General features: G+C 40.4%; 1 protein-coding gene across 1 annotated transcript in view; it reads left to right on the forward strand.

The window, feature by feature from the left end:
• The first annotated feature begins 6 nt into the window (after positions 1 to 6).
• Positions 7 to 23,454, forward strand: part of GNAS (GNAS complex locus) — a 136,236-nt gene continuing 112,788 nt past the window's right edge. Inside the window, exons 1-3 of the mRNA XM_019548197.1 lie at positions 7 to 159; positions 3,831 to 3,903; positions 14,602 to 14,604. Of these exons, the coding sequence (XP_019403742.1) occupies positions 21 to 159; positions 3,831 to 3,903; positions 14,602 to 14,604 (215 nt within the window). The 5' untranslated portion in view covers positions 7 to 20. The remainder of the gene's footprint in view (positions 160 to 3,830; positions 3,904 to 14,601; positions 14,605 to 23,454) is intronic.

Raw genomic sequence — 23,454 nt, forward strand, 5'->3', positions numbered from 1 at the left:
CCCCGGCCCCCCGCCCCAAGATGGGCTGCCTGGGGAACAGCAAGACGGAGGATCAGCGCAACGAGGAGAAGGCGCAGCGCGAGGCCAACAAGAAAATCGAGAAGCAGCTGCAGAAGGACAAGCAGGTCTACCGGGCCACGCACCGGCTGCTGCTGCTGGGTAAGGGGGGGCCCGGGGCCGGGGAGAGGCTGCTCTTTGTGGGATGACCCGCAGCCCCCGGCCAGGGGGAGGGAAGGAGCCTGGAGGGCAGCAGGGAGGAGATGATGCAGGGAAAAGGCTTCCCAGAAGAGCTGGCAGGTCCTCGGGGCCTACTCCGGCTCTTCCTGCTGCAGCACAAGGGAGAACTTGGCCTCCCCCCACAACTGGCTGTTGGGGAGAGGGGCTGGGAGGAACTCCCCTTTCGGAGGGAAATAAATGCACCTTACTCTCCTTGTAAATGCCCCCCAGCGCTCTTTCCTTTACCCCAGTGCTTTTCCCTGCCCTGGGCAGGGGGTTGGACTGGGTGATCAGCTAAGGTCCCTTCTGACCCAGACATCTACGAATCTTCCACCCCAGGGTGGGGAAGAGAGAGGTAGTGGCAAATAGCCTCTGAAGGGGTGGGGGGTGGGGAGCATATTGGGCTGGAAAAGAGGAAGGAGGAAAGTATTTGGGCGACTGTGGCAGGGATGTTAATCCTGAAGAGGAACAAGACGGGCAGTTACGGGGTGGGGGCCATGCGTGCGGAGGGGAAGCTGTGTAGTGTAATGTCAGGGTTGCGGTGGGTAATGGGCTGTTACTAACAGGGTCATGGCCACATACGCTGTCCTCTGTCTCGTTTGGCGTGTTATTTCTTCATGCTGCATAAGATGAAGGTTGAGTGTGTTGGGAAAGGGATGTATGCCTTGATAGATTATTTTAACAGCTGATTTCAGTTGTTTGCATGTGCTTTGGTTTTCGGCAGATATATTTAGAAATACAGGTTGAACAGGTGTTGAAAGGGTCCGGTGTTAAAAAGAAAGAACAAATTAGAAAATGTTTCCCAGGCAGTCCTATTGTGGTAAAATAAATTTTAAGATGTGGCATAAGATACTGGCAATTTCTGCTCCTATAGAGTGTATTGCTTGGGAATGTATTGAGGGATTTTTAGCATGGAGGATAGGTTAGGCCTCAGTAAAACTGAATTGGTTCTGGTGACATCTTAAATTAATTTTTCAGGGGTGCAGACTTAATAAGTTACTGTTAGTGAATTGTTTAAAGTGCTAATTTGAAGAAGGGAAGAGGCTTGACATAAATGGAGAAATTACTAGGAGAATTACAGCAGCATCTGCAGCCCTGAAGGGTTTGCCAGTGTTCTCAGTAGAAAACCCCTCTTTTCAGTATAGCTTGGCTTTCAGTTTCAGGGAAACCAGCCTCCCGTATCTCAGGCTGAATGCTGTACATAAAGGGAAATCTCAAAAATCGGTTTGGTGGCTTAAATAAGTAACAGGATCTCAAAAATAGAAGCCTGTTGGTTTTGATATGCCTTTTTTTAGCTTTGGTAGCTGAAAATGGTTGAGATACTTACATAAATGAAAATTTGCAGGCGGTTTATGATGCTTAAAAGGTCTCTTCACATTTATTTTTACTGTGAACAACCTAGATATGATTTGAAATGGTAGCTGTCGTATTATGTGAAACCCATAACGTACATACATTAATCGTAAAAAAGGCTGTCTGTGGTGTTACCCTTCTTTGTAAAGCACTTGCAGTTGGCAAATGAGGAGCACTGCAAGCACAAAATAATATTAGAGTATGTTATAAATGTGTTCAGAATAAAACTGTGCAGTTCAGTACGTCCTGCCGGATGGATCTGTAATGCTGTGAAGAGGTGTGTGCTTGCTTTTTTCCCCCCTACAGTTAGCACGGAAAGCAGTGGGTCTACCCATGGTAGTAAATTTTAAGCACATGTGAAAAGTGTTTGCAAGAACAGGGCCCTAATGTACCCCTATTGTCCCATAGTGGTCAACAAGTTGTGGAAATGGGCTTACTCAGACCAATGTATGATGCTTTATATAAGTCCCTAGATGTTTTATTTGACTTAAAGAAGTTCAGACTCTGTCATGTCAGTGACACACATACTTTTATGATATTTTTTCAAGGAAAGAATGCAAAGAAAAAGAAACTGATCAGACAGTGAGATGAAATGTTGAAATCTGTCTAATGTAAAGTTACAGGGGAAATGTGTTTATTAATCAATCTGCTGAAGTATCCTAGGACATACAACATGTACTGCAACGTCTAGGCTATTTCCAGCTGTGAAAACCCAGTCTCTCTTACCTGGAAACATTTGTCCTTTTGATTGGTTTTGGTGCATGTCCTAATTGCATGCTGTAGTTTGTAGCTGTGTTTGCTGTAATGGCTCAGTAAGGTTTAATGTTCACCTACCTGCAAAACGATGGGCAGAAGCTATTCTTAGCCTGCTTGTATACATGAGTCATTGAAAAGGGGGACAAAAAGAGGAGTGAGACTTGGCATTAGGGCAGCAAAATGCCCAGAGTGGCTTGTCTGGAAAGAGGACTGGATTGTGAGGGTCTTGAAGCAGGGAGGAGGAGGGAATCCATCTGGAAGGGGGAAGGGAAAGAAGCGAGCAGAGGTTAGTGTGATAGATAGAAAATGAACTTTGAAATAAAACTGTAAAATACAGTTTTGAATGTGAGGCTCAAAATGGAGGCTTGTGCTTGCTGTTAGTATGTGCTGGGGAAGGCCTGGCATCTTAAAAACAAACTGTGCCTCTGTGAACCCACCCTGTCGAGTTGTGTATCATCTTTCTTTTGGTTAGACCCAGGCTAACAGCATGGGAAAACAAGCAGCCGAAAGATGCGAAAGAGCATCTGCATGTATATTTTGCCAGGTCAGGGTTTACTCCTGCAAAAAATGTCTGTCTGCTTTGCATAGAAAGCCACTGATCTGTGAGTGGGGATGGTTCAGTTGAATTTTGTTGCTGAATCCTTTTCATATGCAGAGAGAGTGGGTGCAATGTGCAGACTAGAGGGTGTTTTTTTGGTAGGGGTGTAAGAGGTGGGGCAGAAATAGAATGGGGCTGCTTGTAAGAAGCTCACTAAAAGTGAAGGAGCTTTCTCTGCAGTTCAGAGCGAGTGTGGAGACAGAGGAAGAGGCTGGCTGGGGGGGATACCGTTCAGACAATGCAGTCTGGAGAGGGCCTTCTCTGCAACCCATTGGGCTGTGAGTGGTTTGGAGCATGTGGAGAGGATGGGGAGTTTGCTTACAGGATGCAGACTAAGGTTGGAGGAGGGGGATTTTATGTAGCTCTTCGAGTGGAGGAACAAGGGGCTGCTATCCATTTTCAGGTAACAATTTCCGTATCCTGTGTAAATTTAAAGGGGTTTTTTTACTGTGTAAAAAAAAAAAACTTTAATGGAAAAGATTTTGAGGTTTTAATTGAAAAACACTGTAATCTAACAGGGACTCCATTTTGGTCTTTCTCTTCACTAGTATGTGGTGACAAAATAACTAGATTCAGACCTTTCATTTTCATCTTCTCCACAGCATTTTGAAGTTGTACTTCTCTGTTCCTCCAGGCCCCTCAATCTACTTTTGACGTTGAACTGGAAAAATGGACAGTGAAATGATCCAAGATTTGGATCTGACACATGACTTGAGCTGGGCATTTATTTTTAGCTACAGCTGCAGCTTCCAGTGACAATTACTTCTTTTTCCTTCACTTTTTTGCTCTTGTGCTGAGTAATTCATTTTTTTTTTTTTTTTTTAGGTTTGCCCCTGAAGAGAAAAATATGCTGTGCTGCTGCATCACTCATGTTTTCATCTGAAACTGATTTACTTTCATTTTCTAGGTGCTGGTGAATCCGGTAAAAGCACAATAGTCAAACAGATGAGGATCTTACATGTGAATGGATTTAATGCTGAGTAAGTACCTTCATTTATTTTCACCACATACTTTTGGATGTATGTACCATATGAGAGGGGTTAATTTTGCATTGTATCTTGGTATATTTTTTTCCTAATATTAGGACTGATGGACTTTGAATGTGTATGCTAGGGGGGAATAATATTTATTATGATATGCTGTTTAATTGGGAGCCGTGTCCCAAAATAAATACGGGAGATTGCTATACAATTATTTGATTGGGGCTCCATGTATCAGATTAGGACTAAGTTTTTACTACACTGTCTTTCGCAACATGGCTGACACTGATTTATCTTTGCTATAGCACATTGGTTCATACAGCTATAAACATTCTTTCTTATTAGAGTACACATGAACATTTCTTTGCTTACCGGAACAAATACCATATTTGTTCTATCTTCCTTATGCTCTGATTTGTGAATTATTGGGGTGCTAGGTTATATTTCTTTTCTTTTTGTCTGTCACTTTTTTTTTTTTTTACTCTGTTGTTTGGTTAGATTGATGGTGTTTGTAGCATTTCTGAAAGCTTCCTGTTTCTACCTGAAGACCTCTGTTCAGTTATTTGACAGTTTTCATTGGACTGCAATGTTAGACAAAGCCCTTATTACTTTCTGACTTTATGTATCAGGCAGAATGCAAAGTAGAGGTGCACCTTAGACTAACTGAATCATATTGTTAAATAGCATCCAAACAGAGCTGTACAGTTATCTGAAAAGTTTCCTTTTGCTCTTCTTCGGCTTTAACTAGCTAGAAAAATTGGTGGAAATTTTGGCTAAAAGGATTTGTGTTTACTGGGTTTTTAAAATTTATTTCTTTTCTCTTTTTCACCCAAGTCTGGGAATGTGCTAGTTGCATATTCCAAAACCTGCCTGAGGGAGGAGTGTGCTGTTATAATAGCTATAATTCTGACTTAATTTTCAGGTATTGAAATTTCAAAGTACAGCATACTTTTGTTGAATTGTATTGTATCTTCATCTCTTCCCCCCTTCCCCCCCCCCCCGTCATAATATGTTTTTGTATTGTTTAATAACTTAATTGTTAGTTGTTTAGTGTATGAATCTTCTTCATTTAGGCAAGTTCATTGTCTTGAAGTAGTTAATTCTTGAGTAAGAATTTCTGAACTAAACATTTAGCCAAGGAACCTGCACAGTACTTCCTCCTGATCCCGGTATACTAGTTCAGCATAAGGCAGGCAGTCTTTTGGAAGAAAGTTTAGACTGCATTATAATATAAGTCGATGCTCAATATTTTTAGCTTCTATTTGTTAAAGATTCTGTTTTTGCCCTAAAAAAACATTTTTCCCCAAGTATATAGCCCTCATTCATATATATGTATATAGCAAATTCTCAGTCATGTGAGTGGTCTCCATTAGTTTGACTGCAATACAGTGGAGGTTACAAATTGTTATTTATTCCTTGGCATAGATATCCACTAGAATTCCTTTTGCTGCCCACATACAGGGATGCGGTGGTTAATTCTCTCCAGTGACTGAGGTTAGTCGTGTCACTTGGCTTAAAAGTCTGATAGTGCTGTCAAAAATTTGGATGTCCTTGTTTTGGTTGCTTCTGCGACAAGCAGAAAATACATGTTGTAGAAAATGTTTAACATGCCAAGTATGAAGTGGATAACGTAGTGAATAAAAAAAAAAAAAAGTTTTTTTTTCTTTGTGTGAGCTTTTTAAAAAAATAAATAATTTCTGCTAGTTAAGCAGCCAATCCAATACAAAGTATGTTAGCTTACTGTAACAGTTATATAACTTCTGCCTTGAATTGTGTTGTGGCAGTTGTCCTAAGTTACTTGGATAAACTTGGTCTTATGTCCTAAGTGTAGCATTTTAACTAGGTAAAATCTGTATTGTTCCATAAAACTATAAAATTGTCCTCTGGGATTTAATTTCTTGATTGTTGAGCTAATTAATTATTTGATAAATAGTGAGGAATCGTGTGTGCCAAGTAATTACATGTTTAATAGTTAACTACATTAAGATGAATTTGAGGGTGGTTAAAGTTTTAGCCAAGTTAACTACAATAAAGACTGTTTCAAAAATTGTTCTTGTAATCTGCAGCCTCGTTAGGAAGAGCAAAAATGTTTGTCTTTTGCAGGTGGGAAGTAGGGACAGTAAAGTGTTGCTGTGTAGGTGAACGGTCATGGGATACTGGAGAAGTAGGACATAGCTACCAACAAAAATCTTTGTGAAGTGAGATTTTTGGATGCCCAGCATTAGCCTTACTGCTGCCAGTACTTATGGAAGGGGTTAAATTTTGTAACGCTGTGGACTGAATCATCTATACAAGCATTTATGTCGTGGGCAGCAAGAGTACAGTTTTCTTGTTCTGTCCTTCCAGTGTGCCCTCTCTTTGCTTGGATTATAATTTGGACTTCACGTCCACCAAATCTTTCTCATCGCCACAAGACCGACAACAACAGGGCCCCTTGTGATTTGCAAGGGTTTAAATTTGGCTAGTAATAGCAGGAAGCCTGTGACTTCCCTTCCTTTCCTTCCCTCCCTCCTCAACATTTGAAACCATCTTTTCATGAGAATTCTGCAGGGGACCAGGTCTGTGCTGCTGCATGTTGCATTTTTCAAATAAATGGTAAGAGTGGAGCTGACATGATCCTTCTCTGTCTGGCTTTGTGTAGGATTTCATGCACTTGTCTCTGACAAAACAGAAAGGACTAAATCAATTGGAGAAGAAAATGGGGCAGGTGGAGAAGAGGGCTTATCTAATGCTGTAATCAGGATTAGGGGGCAAAAAATGTGATCCCAGTGCATCTGGGAAGATGATGTTCCTGCATTGCTTTCTGATAACCTTTTCCCTTTGTCCTGGCTGCAGTTGTGGTTGACAGGCTCTAGGAGATGGGGTCACTGTTTTGTATGCCTTTTAAAAAAAGGAAAAGTAAGCAGGGGTCATGGAGAATTTGGTAGGGTTTTGAGGAGTATTGGGGAAAGTGGAAATATTTGAGCAGAAATGAGACACTGTTAAGTAAGATATTTATATGAAATCCACTTGGAAGGATGACAAGAAAAAGATGGCTTTGTGGTTGGTAGATTGGGGTTGTATTTCTAGCTCAGCTAGTCTGGCTGTGCAACCTTGGATAGATCAATTAACCCTTCAGTGTCTCAGTTTCCCCACAAGTAATGCCCTGTTAGGATTATGCTTAACTCTTGCACAAGCTGATATTTTCAAGGTACTGAATAGAAAGGCTTGATAGGGAGGCAAATTATTGCTTATTAAAGCTGATGTAAGAAGCTGTATTGAATAGCTCAGTTTTCACTGCTGTGACAGATCATGTGTGAATTTCCTATTTCCATTTATTCAAAAGAAATTAAGACATAAATCAATCTATCCTTTAACGTTTTGGAATTCCCTCTCTTTGCCCTCTTGCTCACACCCAATTTAAAATATGTTTGATGGGGCATGGAGATAGTCACCGATACACATTTGAATTGTCTGTCTACTCTGGACAACAACAAATTAAATTGTGGTACCCAGTCATTTCATAAAGGCCTGTGAACAGCAATCAGTTAGTAAAAATGTATGGTCAGTATCAGTCTGGACTGGCTTTAAGAAAAAAAAAAAAAAGTGACTTAGAAATAAATGACTCCATCTCTCAGTACATATTGCCCTCTACCAGATAGCTTCCTATCATGCACAATCGTTAACTTGCTATGCCTGTCTTTGGAAATCAATTTTCTTCTTTAAAATCACCAGAATAAACAAGAATAAGTTTTAGAAAGCAGAACTGAAGTTCCAGTAATTCCTATATATTCTCTGTCCAGAAACATAAATACTATGTTCTTTCCCTTTGTCATAACACTTATAACTGAGTCTTTTAAAACTTATTAGTTACAGACAGCATGTGATGCCCATGAACATTGTTTCTCCATCTTCACAGTTCATTTAGGACTGTGTACAAATATAATCTTTTTCAGAATGGTCATGTCAGTTCATTGCCAGGAAACATAAAAGTGACTTTATCTGGTTCTACACTGTTGACAGAAATAAGTTTTTTCTGGTGGCCAAATAAAGCTCACAAGGTGTTAATTTTTCGAGTCAATTTAGGTGGCCAAAGACTTCCTGCTAACAGAAGGCAAAGACCATATTTTTCTAGTTACTGTTGTCTGAAACAGAGAGAAATGTTACTGTGCACAGAGGGATAATGTTTGATTGTGAAGTTTTTCTTAAAAGATTTCCTAAAAATCCTGTTCAAACTTAGTTAACCAGTCATGGATTCTGATAGGGTTTATATTGTGGAATGTGAAATGGGGGGTGGATGAATACAGGCAGAGGGAATTTCTTGCTATTTATTATAAACCTTGTCCTAAGAATTGACACGGTTGTCTTTTGACAAGGCTTGTTACACAATAATAAACTGACAGTGTATCAGTTGGGTAAATATTATGATAAAAAGCTTGGTACTGCATACATCTTGCAATGGTTGCAGCTGCTGTTTATGGAAGTTAAATGTTATTTTCCATTTCTTTAAGTTTGAAAGACAGCTATATCTGATTTAAATTTAAAAAAAAATCAGTTTTTTGGAGCTTGCATGCTGTGGTATAGCTATGCATGAGCTGAACTTTTATGAAAACATTTTAATTTCTGGAAGAGAAAAAAATTACCCCTCCTAGGAAGATGCTGTCATTTCTTTGAATCTAGGACTTCATTAAAATTATTTTCCCTTTCTGTTATAAAGTGGGTACAAAACTCTGACCTTCCCCCCCATGTTCCTTGAAGGTATAGATAGAGGATATCTTTGCCAATGTACCAGTGGCAGTGTGAGCTGGGCAGTTGTTTGTGCAGCTTTGACTTCCTGGTCATCTTTCTCTACCGTATTTTTTTCATTTTTGCTATTGCGGGTCTTGAGCTCTGGGCATGAGAGGCTCCCCGGGACAAAAAGAAATGGTGCACGTTGCATTCTCCTGGCCAGGGGTGTGTCTAAACATATTCCACCAGCAAGCCTCCAGAAGCACTCGCTAGTGGTACGCGGTTTCTGTCCTGTGACATAATTTGGTCTACAGATGTTGACGTCCTCTGCTGAGCACGAGCATGTGAGGAAATGATCCGAGGCTCACCAAAGTCAGCGGAACAAGAATACGTTGACTTTAGTAGGCTCCGGTGCTGTCCCTAAGTGTATATTAACAATATGAACTGAGCTGATTTGTATGAATTAATTTAAAATACTGTATCCCACAAACAGCTGAAACATTGAAACAGTTGACAGCTCCTTTAAAGGTGGGTAATCCTGCCTGTTTCCTTTATGCTCCTAGAAGACTCGTGCAATTGTACGTAGCGAAACTAAAGCCCGCTGTTGAAGATGCAGACTTCATTTTTTAAAAGCCATGTATTGCTAGCAAGAATGTTTTACTTCTAAATTGATTGGCTTGGTGATTCATTCTCCCTTGCAAAATTTGCTAGCTTTTAGCTATATAGGAAAGAATAATAGTACTTTGGATGGCAAGTTATGCCTGTTTGTTTATTTTAAGGGGGGGGGGAAATCCTTCTGGTAAAAACAGTTGTTAAACCGCCAGTTTTGTGTTGTCACAAGTAAAGAAAACTCTTTGTCTTCTAAATTATTGTTCCTGGCCTTGTAGTTCGACACTTGTGCTTGTATTTAAATGTTGCAGTTTTCTGATAAACGGCTATGGTAAACTCTTCCTTTTAAACTACAGCCACGTGTATCAGAAACTGTTTGATTTATTAAGTCCTTACAGTACAACATATTAGGAGGACTGTCCAGAAATATAGCAGTAGAATTCACTTTGGTGTTGAGCTTTAAGTTTCATGCTTTTTAAGTAGGCATAGACAGTTTTTAACCTAGTACAGACTGTTAGTTGTAGTCAGCTTTGAGGGCAATAATTATGATTATGAATAGTAGAATAAACATGACTGATGTAATCTGAGAAGCAAAAAGGAGAAACATAACAGCACTTAAAGCTTATTGTATACTGCAGATAATTTGTTAGCAATTTCTTTTAATTTTTATTTTTGTGGTAGTAGTGGTGTTTCAACCATAAGTTTTGGCAAAAAGTAATGGCAGTGGCCTGTAACTCGTGCCTTTCTAAGTTCCTCTTGTTCTCATTTCCACCTGCTAAAAACTATCTGTCCTTCCACTTAATTCTGTACAGGCTTTGGGTCATAATTTGTGAATGACCAGAGATGAAATGATTCCCAAATATTTGAATTTAAAGGAAATGTAAAACTTTCAAAGTAGTCTTTCCTCCTCCTCTATCAGTTTTGCAGTGTAACGTTACAGTGGCATATTGCTTCCTCTCTATCTAACTTCTATTACAAAGCAGCAGTCTAAGGTTATATTACTGAATACTTATACAAAACCCCCATGTATTTCCAGATCTGAAACTATATTTATAGAAACGTTTCACTGGTCATTCAAGGTTTCCATGCAGTCTCTCCCTGCAGATCCTTCTGAGGAAAGTTCAGGGTGTCTTTCTTCCAGCTCCTTCAAGAATATGACTAACATGCTTGTGTTGGCTTCTTATCATGTTATGTCCTTTTTCAAGAATTATGGTTTTATCATGAATTTTTCTTAAATCTTTATTTTCTCACGCTGCTTGAACAGACAGCCTAGACCAGGGATGCTTAACCAGTGATCCATGAGCTCCCCATGGGTCAGGAAATTTGGCAGCAGGGGAGTGGTGGCCATTAATACAGCTACCCTCCCCGCTGCCGAATTCCCAAACACCAAACCCTGTGCACTTGGTTGGAGCCTCCTGGATCCAGGCCATGCCCCCTCAATCCATGTCCCCTTTTTCCCCATGGGGCTGGGTCATGTCCCTTCCCTTCCCTTCCAACCCATCCCCACTTCCCCACCCTCCGTGGGGCTCACCCTGGGTTGCCGCCCTGCCCCTCCTCTGCACGCCCAGATGGTGGCTGCTGCTCTGGACCCAGGCGCTGGATCAGAACCACAATCTGGCCAGTGGATAGACCAGGGACTGCCTGTTTGGGCATTCAGGGACAAAGGTTGAGTACCGGTCGCTAAATGATCATTTGTTTTTACCAGCTAAAACTATTGTTTTCTTGACATTCCTGTTTGGGAGAAATGAATGTTTTTTTTTATTCATGCACAGAATCTTTCTGAATCTCCTAGCCTCATTTTTACCTTTGAAACCGTTCACTTTATTGTAATCCCTGGAAGTCCTCTGTTTCAGCAGATGCCTTCCATCAAATATGGTCTTGCAGATGGAGACATTGTAACTTGGATTCAGTATTTCAAATTCCAGTGTATTGGTTCTATGGAGGAACCTTTTTAATCAATACAATACCTTTACTGTAGTCTCCTTCAGCCAAGCTAAATGTATTGATATTCATATTTGTCTGTTTCCAAGATTCATGGAGGGGCTAAAACCAAGCAGAGAGGTTTCAATTTTGATAAGGAAGATGAATTGTTTTTTTTCTGGTGAATCCTTTAGTGGTAGTGATGCAGATATACATGTTGCTGTAAGACTCACAGCCTTCACAAGCTTTAGGGTTTTTTTGTTTTTTTTTTCCCTACAATTTCTTAGGCCTTCTTTAAAACAGAGGCAGGCATGGTTAACTCTTTGAAGTCTAATTTCAGCAGGACCTGTTGCAAACTATTTCCATCTTTATTTTTAGATGTAGCTTATCTTCATATGTTAGGGATGTCTAGGCCACAACTTTGAAGAGGAAGAACTGAGAATAAGTATATTGTAAAGTTTAACCTTCATCATCTACGTGTCTCAGTAACTCAACTGAAGACATATTCACTGATAAGAATTTAATTGCCTTGAAAATCTCCTCTTTTACCCAAATGAATACAATGCTGCCTGTTGTGTTCAGGCAGTAAAGGCCTGATTCAGTAATACAAGTTTGTGACTTGTATGCAGATTGGCACTCCCTTTTTAACCATAATTAAACACTTTTGCCTTTAGAGATCAGCAAATATTTAATTGTAAACACTTAAATATAATTAATAATACTTCTATTACATTTTTGGGAGCTACAGGACAAAGTTGTTTGGGGTTTTTTTTATTTCCTGATTAAACTAATTGTGAATGTATTTTCAAGATGTTCTGTTGTGTATCGAGTATCCTTGTTATAGCATAAGAAATATTGGGACCTGATGTATTAACTACCTGTTGCTTACTGTATTCTCCATAGAGCTGTAAATAAGTCATTGTGTTTGGTTGTATTTTCAGTCGAGGCACCAGAAAATAATCACCTGTCCCTGCTGTACCCTCGTAGACTCCCAAGAGCACTGAGCTAATGGAGCAAGCAGAGGTGTGGAGTATTTTCTTCTGAGGCTGTAGGTAGTCTCAGTAGACTTCACATTTTGTCTTCAGTGGCAACTTAACAACTAGCTGAGGGATTTTCCATATGACTTCCTTGTTAGATTTTTTGCACTTTTGTTCCTAACTCTTGTAGTTTTAAATAAGCTGTCCTTGTATACAGGTTTTTCCTTCTCCTTACCACCCCCCCCACCTCTTCCCAAATACACTTTCATATTAGATTCTAGCAATCTAGTGCATGCCCTTTTATAATCATTTCTTCATAGGCTTAGTGTTTTACAGTCACTGGAAATGTTAGTGTAGAGTGTTGTGGTTTGGGTTCCAGTAGGGTGCTTTTCTAAGTTCACATCTGGGAAGATGGTCTACTCTTGTATCTCCTGGTATTTTATTTTCCCTTCAGTTTTTTATAGACAAAGTGGTGTAATGGGATACTTGAGTACATTATGTAAGTTCAGCAAACTGTGTGTATATCTATTTTTTAACCCTGATTGAAGTAGTTTAAAAATAAACATGGTAGCTAAGCTTGATTTACCATGTCATTACTGTGGAAAAATTAAACTACTTCAAATCATTTCATGAATTTTAATTGCATAACAGTGATTGGCATAACAGCTTAGATATTTTTGTATTTCACTTAAGCTGTTTAAGGCAATTTTATACAAAGACTAAAACTTTATATTTAGTATGTAATTATATTGTTGAAATATAAGCAAATATCCCTAATCATAAACCCATAGCTCTCAAGATATCAATTTGTAGAAAAGCATTTTCTAAAGCACTTAACCTAAACTCAGTTGGTAATCTTCGTTATGCAGAGGAGGAAGCTGAGGCACAGACAAGTTAGGGGAATTGCTTACAGTTCTTGAAGGAGCTGGAGCTAGAATTGATGGGCCAGGTCTGCTCTCTGTTACATACGACCAGACAACTCATGCAGCTATAACTAAGAGTAGAGTTTGCCTCCAGGTCTCTTTATCTGACTGCCTACGTGTGCAAAGTGGGCCCTATTCAATTTGGATTTGGCCCTAATCGGGGACAGTGATTCAATTAATTGATTTGATTCACTGTCCCTGATTAAATTCCCCTGAATCCAGATCTGAAGATGTGATGCTGATTCAGAGAATCAGCTATTCGGACATAGACACAGCTTTAAATGTTTTTTCTACATACCTTGAGGTAGCAGGTGCAGCTTGTGATTGCTGCGATGCTAGGGTGCATGGAGCCTCCATGTGCTTGGCGGCAAACTTGGAAGTGGACCGGAAGTACTTCCGGTCCACTTCCAGGTCTGCTGAGAGCGGGCAGAGGGGCCCTACACGCCTCCTTGGCTTGGCGATAAGCCACAGGGTGACCCCCAGGTGTCCCCCCAGACCCAGGAGACACTAGTCGCTGAGCCGGGGGAGGGGGAGGGCACAAGGAGGCCCCCCCCCTCCCCCACGTTCCCCATCAGACCTGGAAATGGACAGGAAGTGTTTCTGGTCCACTTCTGGGTCTGCTGCTGAGTGCTCTGGAGAGCCCCTTTGCTCCTGTCGGATGCTCCATGCGCCCCAGCATCGCAGCATTTACAAGCTGCCTGCTACCTAGAGGTATGTAGAAAAAACATTTAAAGCTGTGTCTATATTCAAATCTTTCCAAACCTCTCCAAAGCAATTCGGACAGTTCCAATTTGATTCGGAGAGATTAAAGGGTCCTGTGAGTCGATTCAGATTTGGCCACCAGATCAGGCTGAATCTCCGATGAATGGAATCGGGGACCGAAGCTTCACGCAGCCCTACTGCCTGCCTCTTTGTATATTTGATGGTATAGGGCTGCATTACAGGTTAGGACAGGGGCAGGCAATTATTTTGCACAGAGGGCCGCTTACTGAGTTTTGGCAAGCCATCAAGGGCTGCATGGCAGGCAGCCAGGGCAGATTAATATTTTCTAAATTTTTTAGGGGCCCTATGGGCTGGATAAAATGACCTGGTGGGCCACATCTTGCCCACCCCTCTGTTAGGAAAACAACCTTCTAGGCCTGCATCAGTGAAGATTTTAGGTGCAATGTTATGTGTCTCATTTGCCACAAGAAATATTAAACATGTTACACAGATTCCTTGAAGTTCTGCTTTATGGGAATGATTCTCATTTTGTAACTTTGTCTGAATGGACAGTGATTTGGTAAAACTGGAGAAAAATCATTTTCTAGTGATTTTTTTTTTTTTTTTTTTTTTTTTTAAGATGTCTGTTGTGTGTATTCTTTCCTATGAAAAATTCTGTAAATCATCAATATTAAAATATGAGCATAACAAGGTAGCTTGAAATAGATTCAAACCTTTTTGGGTTATTTTGAAACCAATTTGAAAGAATGAACATTTGTTTAGAATAGGGAAAACCATTGGGAGAAAATATTCTAGAAACTCTTCTAGGGGGAAATTATTGTGCAGGAACATCAAAAGAGTTCGTCCAAACTGTAGACTTTGTTTTGTCCTCCACAGTTTTTTGAGTCCAGGTTCTAAATTCGTTGTGTGTTAGCAGACTTTGATTTTACTTGTACACACAGACTCTAAAATGTTCCATATGGTTTATGTTTTGTCTCCACTCGCATTGAACAGTTCTGGAAAATATACTTCCTGCATCATTTCACTGTTTTGATGTGTTGTATATTTACTAAAGCAAAGGTAGCTCAGTAGAAGTAAAGTGAAAGACTCGGTTTAGTTATGTGACTTGCCCATTTTGGTCAAGTATTGGTACTGGCTTGAGGACCAACTGAAAGAAAAGTTTGAGCATAATTTTCTTTCTGCAGTTGTTGGTCTTTTTGAAACCAAAAATAAGTGAAGCAAAAATCAAAAAAGTGAAGTTGGAAACAGAGAGCTTTCTTAGACCAATTGCTAATAAAAATTGACTTTTTAATAAAAACACTTTTGTTGAGAGAGGGTTAAAGTAATGGACTGTCTTGTCTATCTATGCCTGTTAACCAGAACCACTTTATAATAGTTATGTAAAATAAATAACTGCCACAGCATCCCCTCTGATAAATGTGGGAATACAATCCCAAAGCATAAAGATAATAAGCAGATATTTAAAAAACATATTAGCTATAACTATATATTGAGGTGTACATGATCAGATTGTGCATAGTGATATAGAAAAGGTAGAAATGTCTAATATTTCAGTGCAGTATTTGTAACAGCAGGAGGATATAGGTGGATGGGGTAGAAAGCTTTACAGTGTGTAACAGATGAGGAGATGAGGCTGCCTCTGCTAAACTGAACTGTCAGGAGTCTTTAAGGAACTAGCTGAGGAACTCCCTGAACAATTAATGTTAATTTTGAATAAACTTTGGAAAAATGGGGAAATTCCAAAGGAATTAAAGACTGCCAGTATACACTAGCTAGCCTGGCATCAACCACGGATAAAATAATGGATAACTTATTTAGGGATCCTATCAGTGAAGACACTAAACACATAATTAAGTTGGCATAGTCGCATAGATGGCACCTTTTCTGGAAAAAAATCATCGTCTCTCTGACTAGGAGTATAGATCTAGTGGGTATGAATTATTCTGATTTCTTCAAGGCTTTGAGGAAGTTCCGCATGATATTTTGAGTAAAAGTAATTTCATTGTTGTTGTCATTGCCCTTTGTGGTAAAAGAAGACTATGTATTTCATCTCGTACTCCTTTGGCAATTGAGTCTTTGATGCCTGTTGAGCCCAGTTTTTGTCAGACATTTATGGTACCAGTCTGGACACAGGATAGTGTATGTTGTGGTGGGAGGGCCGATCCAGATGCGGAAACTTTTTGTTGCAGGTGCTATATACTCTGCGGCACTGTCCAGACGACTGCGGCCGTGCGGTGTGTGGCATTGCAGACACCTGTGGTGTCACATACTGCACGTTGTTCTCTGCACTGTAAGGGACCAGCGTGGGGGTTTTGAGGTGGGAGGGTTGACCCCTGGGGGGCAAAAAAACCTGCCCAAAACCAGAACCTGGCTGGCTAGAGTCGTACTGCAGCTGCTGGCCAGGCACTGCATGGCAGGATCCCTGCTGCTGCAGCCCTGGGAAGCCCCCAGGACCCCAGGTAAGGCTACTGAAGCCAGCTCAGAGTTGGCCCCAGCCTCCTGTACCCCATTTGGGGTAACCTGCTGTGTGCCAGGCTCCCCGGGGACAAGTAGTAGCAGCACAAGGTGTCCCACTGCTACTTGTTCCGGGGAACCAAACTTCCATGCATGTGTGTACACAGCCTGCATGTCTGATACCCTGGCACTTGGAGCAAATGGTGCTTTTGGGGGCTGATTACATTCATGGGTTTTTTATTACTCATTTCTAACAATAATATTGCATGATATAGGAGTTTATTTTAAATTGTCCCTATGTCTTTTCTGTTGCCTACCACATGAATATCAGGCCACAGTTGTCAGTAAAGGATTTTCTAGAGGAACAAATAAGAATGCCATCTTATTTGGGCCTTCATAGTCAGAGTACTTATTTTGTATGTTTGATTACAGAAGGACTTCAGAGTTTGCAATTCTGTTACTATTATTAATCTTGCATTCGAGAGCTTGTCTAACTTTATCCCAAAATCCTTGCCTCTTGCATAATTTCTGGGCCATCACAGCTACGATATCACTCGTATGCTATTGTAACATTTAAAATCATGCCCAGATTTTGCACTGATCGGCAAAGCAATCTGTGGTGACTGGACTATTCCTGGGAATGTGCAGTTAAAGCAACAGTTAACAGGACACACATGATAGTTTGCTGACAGATCTAGCAATGCCATAGTGAAGAATGAGGACAAGTATTGTTAAGGGGGGAGCCTTAATGCAATCCTTGGTTATACAAGAAGGGAATATCTGTAGTAAGTGGTCAAAAGTATGCTTCCGGCTGCACATTGTTTGGTTAGACTACCGGTGAAAGTGTTTTCTGTTTTGGGTGTCCCCACTTCAGGAGAAATGGGGAAATTCTGAAGGAGTTCTGAAAATTTATCCTTGGGATCTAGAGCAAGCCTTAGAGTTAGGAGGCATAAGCAGCTCAACTGATCCAGCTTAGCAAGAGGAGGTTGGGACACAACTTGATCATTGTGTATAAGTATTTACACGTTGTAAAGATGTCTGATTGTGGGGGTCTCTCTTTAACCTTGCAGATAAGATACAGTGCCTGCAAGTTGAAGTTAGCTAAACTCATCTGTGAAATAAGACGCAGCTTCCTGGTAGTAAGTGTAATTTAAGCTTCGAAACAATCTACCAAAAGAGATGCTGTACATACAAAAATATATTTTGATCCTGCCTCAGGGAAAAGTGTTAAGGCTTCTGTGTCCAGGTGTTTAGGCTGGATAGTTGTAGTGGATCCTTTTGGCTATGGAGTATGCGGGTTACACGCATTGCTTTCCATGCTCATAATATTTGGTAATCTACATGAACTCTTGAGGGTAATCAGATCTCAGGCTTCAGGACCCCAACTAGTCATCTCTGGATATTAGGAAGGAAATTTTATCTTGATGTACCATTTGGCAGGTATACTGTGTTTTTTGCCTTGGTCTGGACTGGATAGAACTAACACTCTGAGGTGGTACAGAAAGCTTTTCTTAAGATAGTTGCCCATTGTTTCTTTCTTGCTTGATCAGAGTCAAACTGACCAGACTTGATCAGAAATAATTTCCTCCCTGGGTCTGATTTGGCAGTGACCTGCAAGGGTGCAGCTCCTGCTGCCTGTGCTTTACTGCCTGCTAGAGCAGGGGTGGGCAAAATGCGGCCCAGGGGCCGGATGTGGCCCGTCAGGCTGTTCTATCTGGCCCGCGAGGCCCCTAAAAATTTAGAAAATTAAAATGTATCTGTCCTGGGCTGCCTGTCATGTGGCCCTCAATGGCTTGCCAAAACTCAGTAAGTGGCCCTCTGCCCAAAATAATTGCCTGCCCCTGTGCTAGAGCCATTTGAGTAGATCTTATGTAATCCATAATTTTCTATTGCTGGGCCTTAGTCATTGGTGGCACCTTGGTTTCTCTAGTTCTTTGCCTGTAGCATACGATTAGCATACAATAGATTAGTGTCTTAAAGGCTGAATTGCTGTGGTCCAATTTCAGGCTCAGCATAAGGGTGTTTGGGTGAGGTAGGATAGCTTGGGATGTATAAAAAGCTGTGCTAGATCAGTGGGCCAACATTTTTGTCCCAATCAGGCTTGTCACAGATTAGCTCTGCATCTTCCCTGAGTGCCATTCCAGTCCCTTTTCTCTACCCCACTCGCTACTCTGCTTTCTGTTTCCTGCCCTGTACTTCCTGCCTGATCATCTGCTCTGCTTTGAGCTTATCTGCTGCTGCACTGGCTGCCTGTCTTCTCTGATTTGCCATGTGCCACATGCAGAGACTACCTGTGCCAGTTGTAGTATATGGGTTGCAGGTTGGTCAGTGCTCTAGTAGGTGATTAATCGATACCTCCTGGCCTTAAAACTTTGTGAAACATTTGGAGTTAGCTTATACAGTGGTTCTTGCAGGACTCCCCTGCAAGTTTCCAAATTGTGGTCACTGATCAGGCAAGTAATTTAGGCCGTGATTCCACAACCTGTTCTGGATGGGTTGGTAGTACCGTCACCTGCTCATATGAAGTATTACTGCTCGCTTCCGTTGGACTCTGTCCATCAGGGTCTGTCTGTGTTTTGAAGCAGATTGCAGGATCTTTGCCCTATTGTGCAAAATTCAAATTGGCTTACACAGTTTAAGGGCCTTGGTTTTCTTCAGCGGAACTAGTTCCTGTTCTTGCTCCGTTCCGTGCGTTCTGGGCCCCCTTTTTCTGATGTCTGTCGGTAGTTGCCAAGCAACCTCAGCAGTGTTTCTGCACGTCCAGAACCGAGTGGTTGTTACTCAAAGTAAGATGGCTTTTAATGGCCACAAATGATGACAATCCCATGAGAGAGGAATGAGAAGTTTGTAGCTCTTCTGAAAAGGCTAATAATATTTAGCATGTATATAGTATTACTTTTTTTTTTAATTTTCAGAACACTGTCATAAGACTACTGAGAAAAAGGCTGTTTTCCTTTTCAGCGGGGGATATAGTCAATCACGTCTACTTCATGCAGCTGAAGGTAGAATTCAGTCCCAAGGGGCAGGGAGTTGGTTAGCTTGTATATTTCTTTATTTGACAAATATTAACTTCCTATGTTTCTAATTGAGCTTTAAATTAACTAGAAATTAAAAAACTGGAAGACTTATTCCTTTGTTGAGGCATCATCTCTGATGATGCCAGTAGTAGCGTCAGTTTAATTCATTCTACTGTACTGAGGGCGTAGTGGATTTAATTAAAGTACTTAAAATCCAGAAGACCTTCCCAACTAGAACATAAACTACAGGAACTGTAGGGTAAGTTTAGGGTGTTAATTGTCTGGCAGCACTCTAGTGCTTATGAAACAATACATAGAGTTTATTTTTTATATTCTGTCTCTGCTGTACGAGAACTGCTTCAGTCTCAGTAGCAGGTACTCTAAACCTCCCAAAGCAGGTACAGGACTGGTAAAAGCTAAATCTGATTTTGAAAGAGCTGGTTCCAATGTTTTTAAAGCCTATTATTTTCAGTTAAAATGCATATTGGTCACATTGAAAGCATGGTATTGAGGGCAGAAGTTAGGAAGTGCCAGTATTAAGGTTTCTCTGCCTGTGCAACCTTCATTTGGTGCCTTTTACGTACAATTAGTCATGTCACTGCTATCTACCCTGCCTATTTTTAAAAATTAATAATATAAAAATCTTATAAAAAAAAAAACCGAAAAACCAAAAATGCAATGAGCAGTCTTGCTTAAGCAACTTCTCAAATTCTGGTACACACATCTGGAATTCTTGAGTCACACACATGATAGCAAATTAAACTCTCCCACATATTTAGGCACAGAAGACTATTGCTCCTGTTCTTACGGTTCTCACTTTTTAAAGGAGGTAGTCTCAAGTGGGTACTCACCATTTTCATTCATAAAGAAATAGGATTTACTTGCCATGAGTCAGAGGTAGAGACGTGGCACATCTCTGATTTAAACTAAGTTTCTGCACAAATCACTAATACAAAAGGCATTTGGAGTTGTTTGCATAGTGTTTGTGGAATGGAGAAATACATATATCAAGTATGCACTTCCCTTGAGGTAAATGCATCCAGTGTCTGTATGTTCTTGGTTCTTGATTTGATATAGTCTAAATATTGTATATCTGGCTAGTCACTTTTTTGTTAAGAGGCTTCCATTTTGCCTCTGTTTGGGATGGAACGAGTGAAAACAAACGGTAGGCTATAGTACAACAGTATCAACGGGGGATGCAAATAAACACAACAATTGAATGCAAGGTGTACACATTCACAGTTTAGCATGCCATGAAGGTTTGATATGCTGCAACTTTCATGAGAGTGCATGTAAAAATAAGACATTGTGGAGGTTAGGAAAAGATGCTTTAAATATTAATTAGGGGAGCACCTTTTACTATCAGTTATAATCAGCTGCAGATTATCCATATCATAGATGTAGGCCTGAGGAAATTCCAGAAAATTTAAAAATCTACAGGGGAAAATGTGTTTTGTGTGGGGGTGATAGTGTTGTTGTCCATTACCAGGCAGTTGCAGCTGTGGTGGGTTTGTGTCAGTGAGTGATAGGTTACTCTTTGCTGTTAATATGTGGACTGAGAGCAACACCTAGATAATCTTTCTTAAGAAAGTTTAATGACACACTGTGTTGATGAAGATGTCTGTAAAAACTGTACTCGAAGACACTGAGAACAGGATGAAATAAATGTAACAGTAACTGGAATCAGTAATTTCTAAGCAAGTTTGAAACAGTTTTCTAGGGTGATATTAGTAACAGTGTAAAAGCTCTCAGTTTCTCTACCATTAATGTTAGGTTGCCTTGCATGTATTCTACAGTTGTGATTTGACTGTGCCTTAATGAAATTTCCCAAGTCCTCAGTTAGGTTAGTAGTAGTAATATAAAGTTTGTGCTATTTATTTAACTTTAATCCATTAGGGCAAATAAAGCCATCAATACCAGTTTGGTTTAACCAGCTTAGCATATGAGCTCTGGCAGCTGTCTTCTTGCATGGAGGTTTGTAATTATACATTTAGCTCCACTGAGCAAGTGCAGTACTGTGTGCATCTTACCTGTAAACCTTAATCATTAGTGAGGCAGCTAACATGTAAGAGAAGTGTTTGGTGTTTAAGTAGTTCATAAAAGGCTAGTGAATCTTTTAAAACTCTTGCAGTTAGGTCATACATGGAAAAAAGTTTTTAAAAAATGGCAGTAACAGTAGTGCCAGTTAAAATCGTGACTTTCTGAACTCTTAACAGTTCTTGTAGGTTACAATTAACAGTTACCTTGTATGCTAATTGCTTTTGAACCACTTATAAACTACTTAAACTACACACCTTTAAAGTGTGACTCCAAACTCCTAAATTTTAAGGTGTAATGTAAACATAGCATGAAGATTAATAAGGCAGAATCACACTTGCCTTGCTGCTGCTGCCTTCTGTCTGGCTTCAGTTTCAACAAAACAGAGCCGTTTCTATCTTACACGGCAAACATGGACAGGGATCTGGAGCCAACACATGGTATTCTTATTTTAGGTTGTTCATGGTTGCTGCTTCATTATCTTGTGCTGTTTTAAAGATAGTCTTTAATATCTTCCAAATTGGCACCCACTTAACCTAGTAAGTGCTGATGCCTTTTTTTAATCTCTTCTCCAAGAGTGTTTTTTTTAATTGGTTTGGAAGTTTGTATTAAAAGTGGCTATTGTGATATTATTGTATCTAGGCATCAAATGCTTTTTTTTATAACTTAACAAATAAGTTTGAATCCTTGGAAGAAGCGTAATGAATCCAGGCTTCTTGAAGCAGAGTCTCCAGTTCACGATTAGTACATCTATATTTGTTAGTTAGAAGCACTATACCAGGGTAGACAATGCAGCCTGGGAGCTGGATACGGCCCGCCAGGCCACTCTATCTGGCCCACTGGGCCCCTAAAAAAATTTAGAAAATTAATATTTATCTGCCTTGGGCTGCCTGTCATTCAGCCCTTGATGGCTTGCCAAAACTCAATAAGCGGCCCTCTGCCTAAAATAATTGCCCACAGATGCATTCTTTTAGATATGTACTTGCTTATGTTCTTGTGGAGCAGAAGTGCAAATAGTGTAAATAGTCACAACAGCAGCCCATTTGCTCTTGGTCAAGCAACTCCAAAGTGGCGCCTCTTGCTCAGTGCGATGTAAACATATTTCAAAGCACGAATTAGCCTGATCATCCATTCACATGTTCACAGAAACCAAACTAACCAGTGATGTCATGGTCATCTTTGAATTTGGAGGGCGAGCAACAACTTATACTATTGCTGTCGAAATCTGGTTACATGAAATGTTCAAATTACCGCATAAATAAAAAATACCAGATTCACCCAAAGAAGCATGTCTGCCTATGTCCTTAGACCAACATGGCTACAACCCATAGCCAAATTACCACATATAATCTTTTTTGTAAGTCTTTAAAAATATTACATCTCTACTTTTATTTTAATGAGCTACAAGGTAAATTTTTAAAGTTACTTATAAGCCTGAAGATGCAAGTGGGTGCCTACTGGTGTTTTCATGTCTCTAGGACTGCTTACAGATATAAAAAGAACCAAAAAACCCTGGCAGTTTTCTTAAACTTAGTGTGCCCCTGCACAGAGTCCAGCATGTGCCCAGAAGAGACTTCATGTTAGTTGGACACAGCTCACCAAACATCTGTATAGTTCAGATGCTTCAGCTGGGCTTGTATGGCACTCTTTATGTAATAGCTGATAGAATCAGCTTTAGATAAAAGTGCCAAAAAGCCACACTGAAGTGCCTGTTCTATACAGACGTTGCAGAGCTGGGTTGAACTAATGCGCTGCTGCTTCCAGTAAAAGTGTGTGTTTTGTGGGGGGGTTGTTCACTTTTCCCCTCTCACCCCATGTCTCTCAGCACCCCCATTGCCTACCTTACAGCAGGTTATTGAATGTTGGGGGCTTTGGTGAAAATCAGCGGGTCTTACCATTTCTTGTGCTTTATTCTCAAAATAATTCATGCACTATTCTTTGTGTTTCCTTAAGAGATGGATTGTGGGATGCACCGCAGTATCCTATAAATGTTTTATAGAGCCCCATAGCAGTTGTACAACATTATTTAAAAAAAACAAAAAACCCACCATAAGAGTAGGTCCTGTTTAGTGCAAGGTGTCCTTTAAAATTCTTTCAATTCTCTATCTTCAAGAGTCTTTGGCATTAAATGATAACCACTGGCTGGCTGCCACCACCTTGTGTTTCCTCAATCTTCCAGGAGTT

This window comes from Crocodylus porosus, unplaced genomic scaffold (assembly GCF_001723895.1).
Source record: "Crocodylus porosus isolate Cpor-Errol unplaced genomic scaffold, CroPor_comp1, whole genome shotgun sequence".
NCBI lineage: Eukaryota > Metazoa > Chordata > Crocodylia > Crocodylidae > Crocodylus > Crocodylus porosus.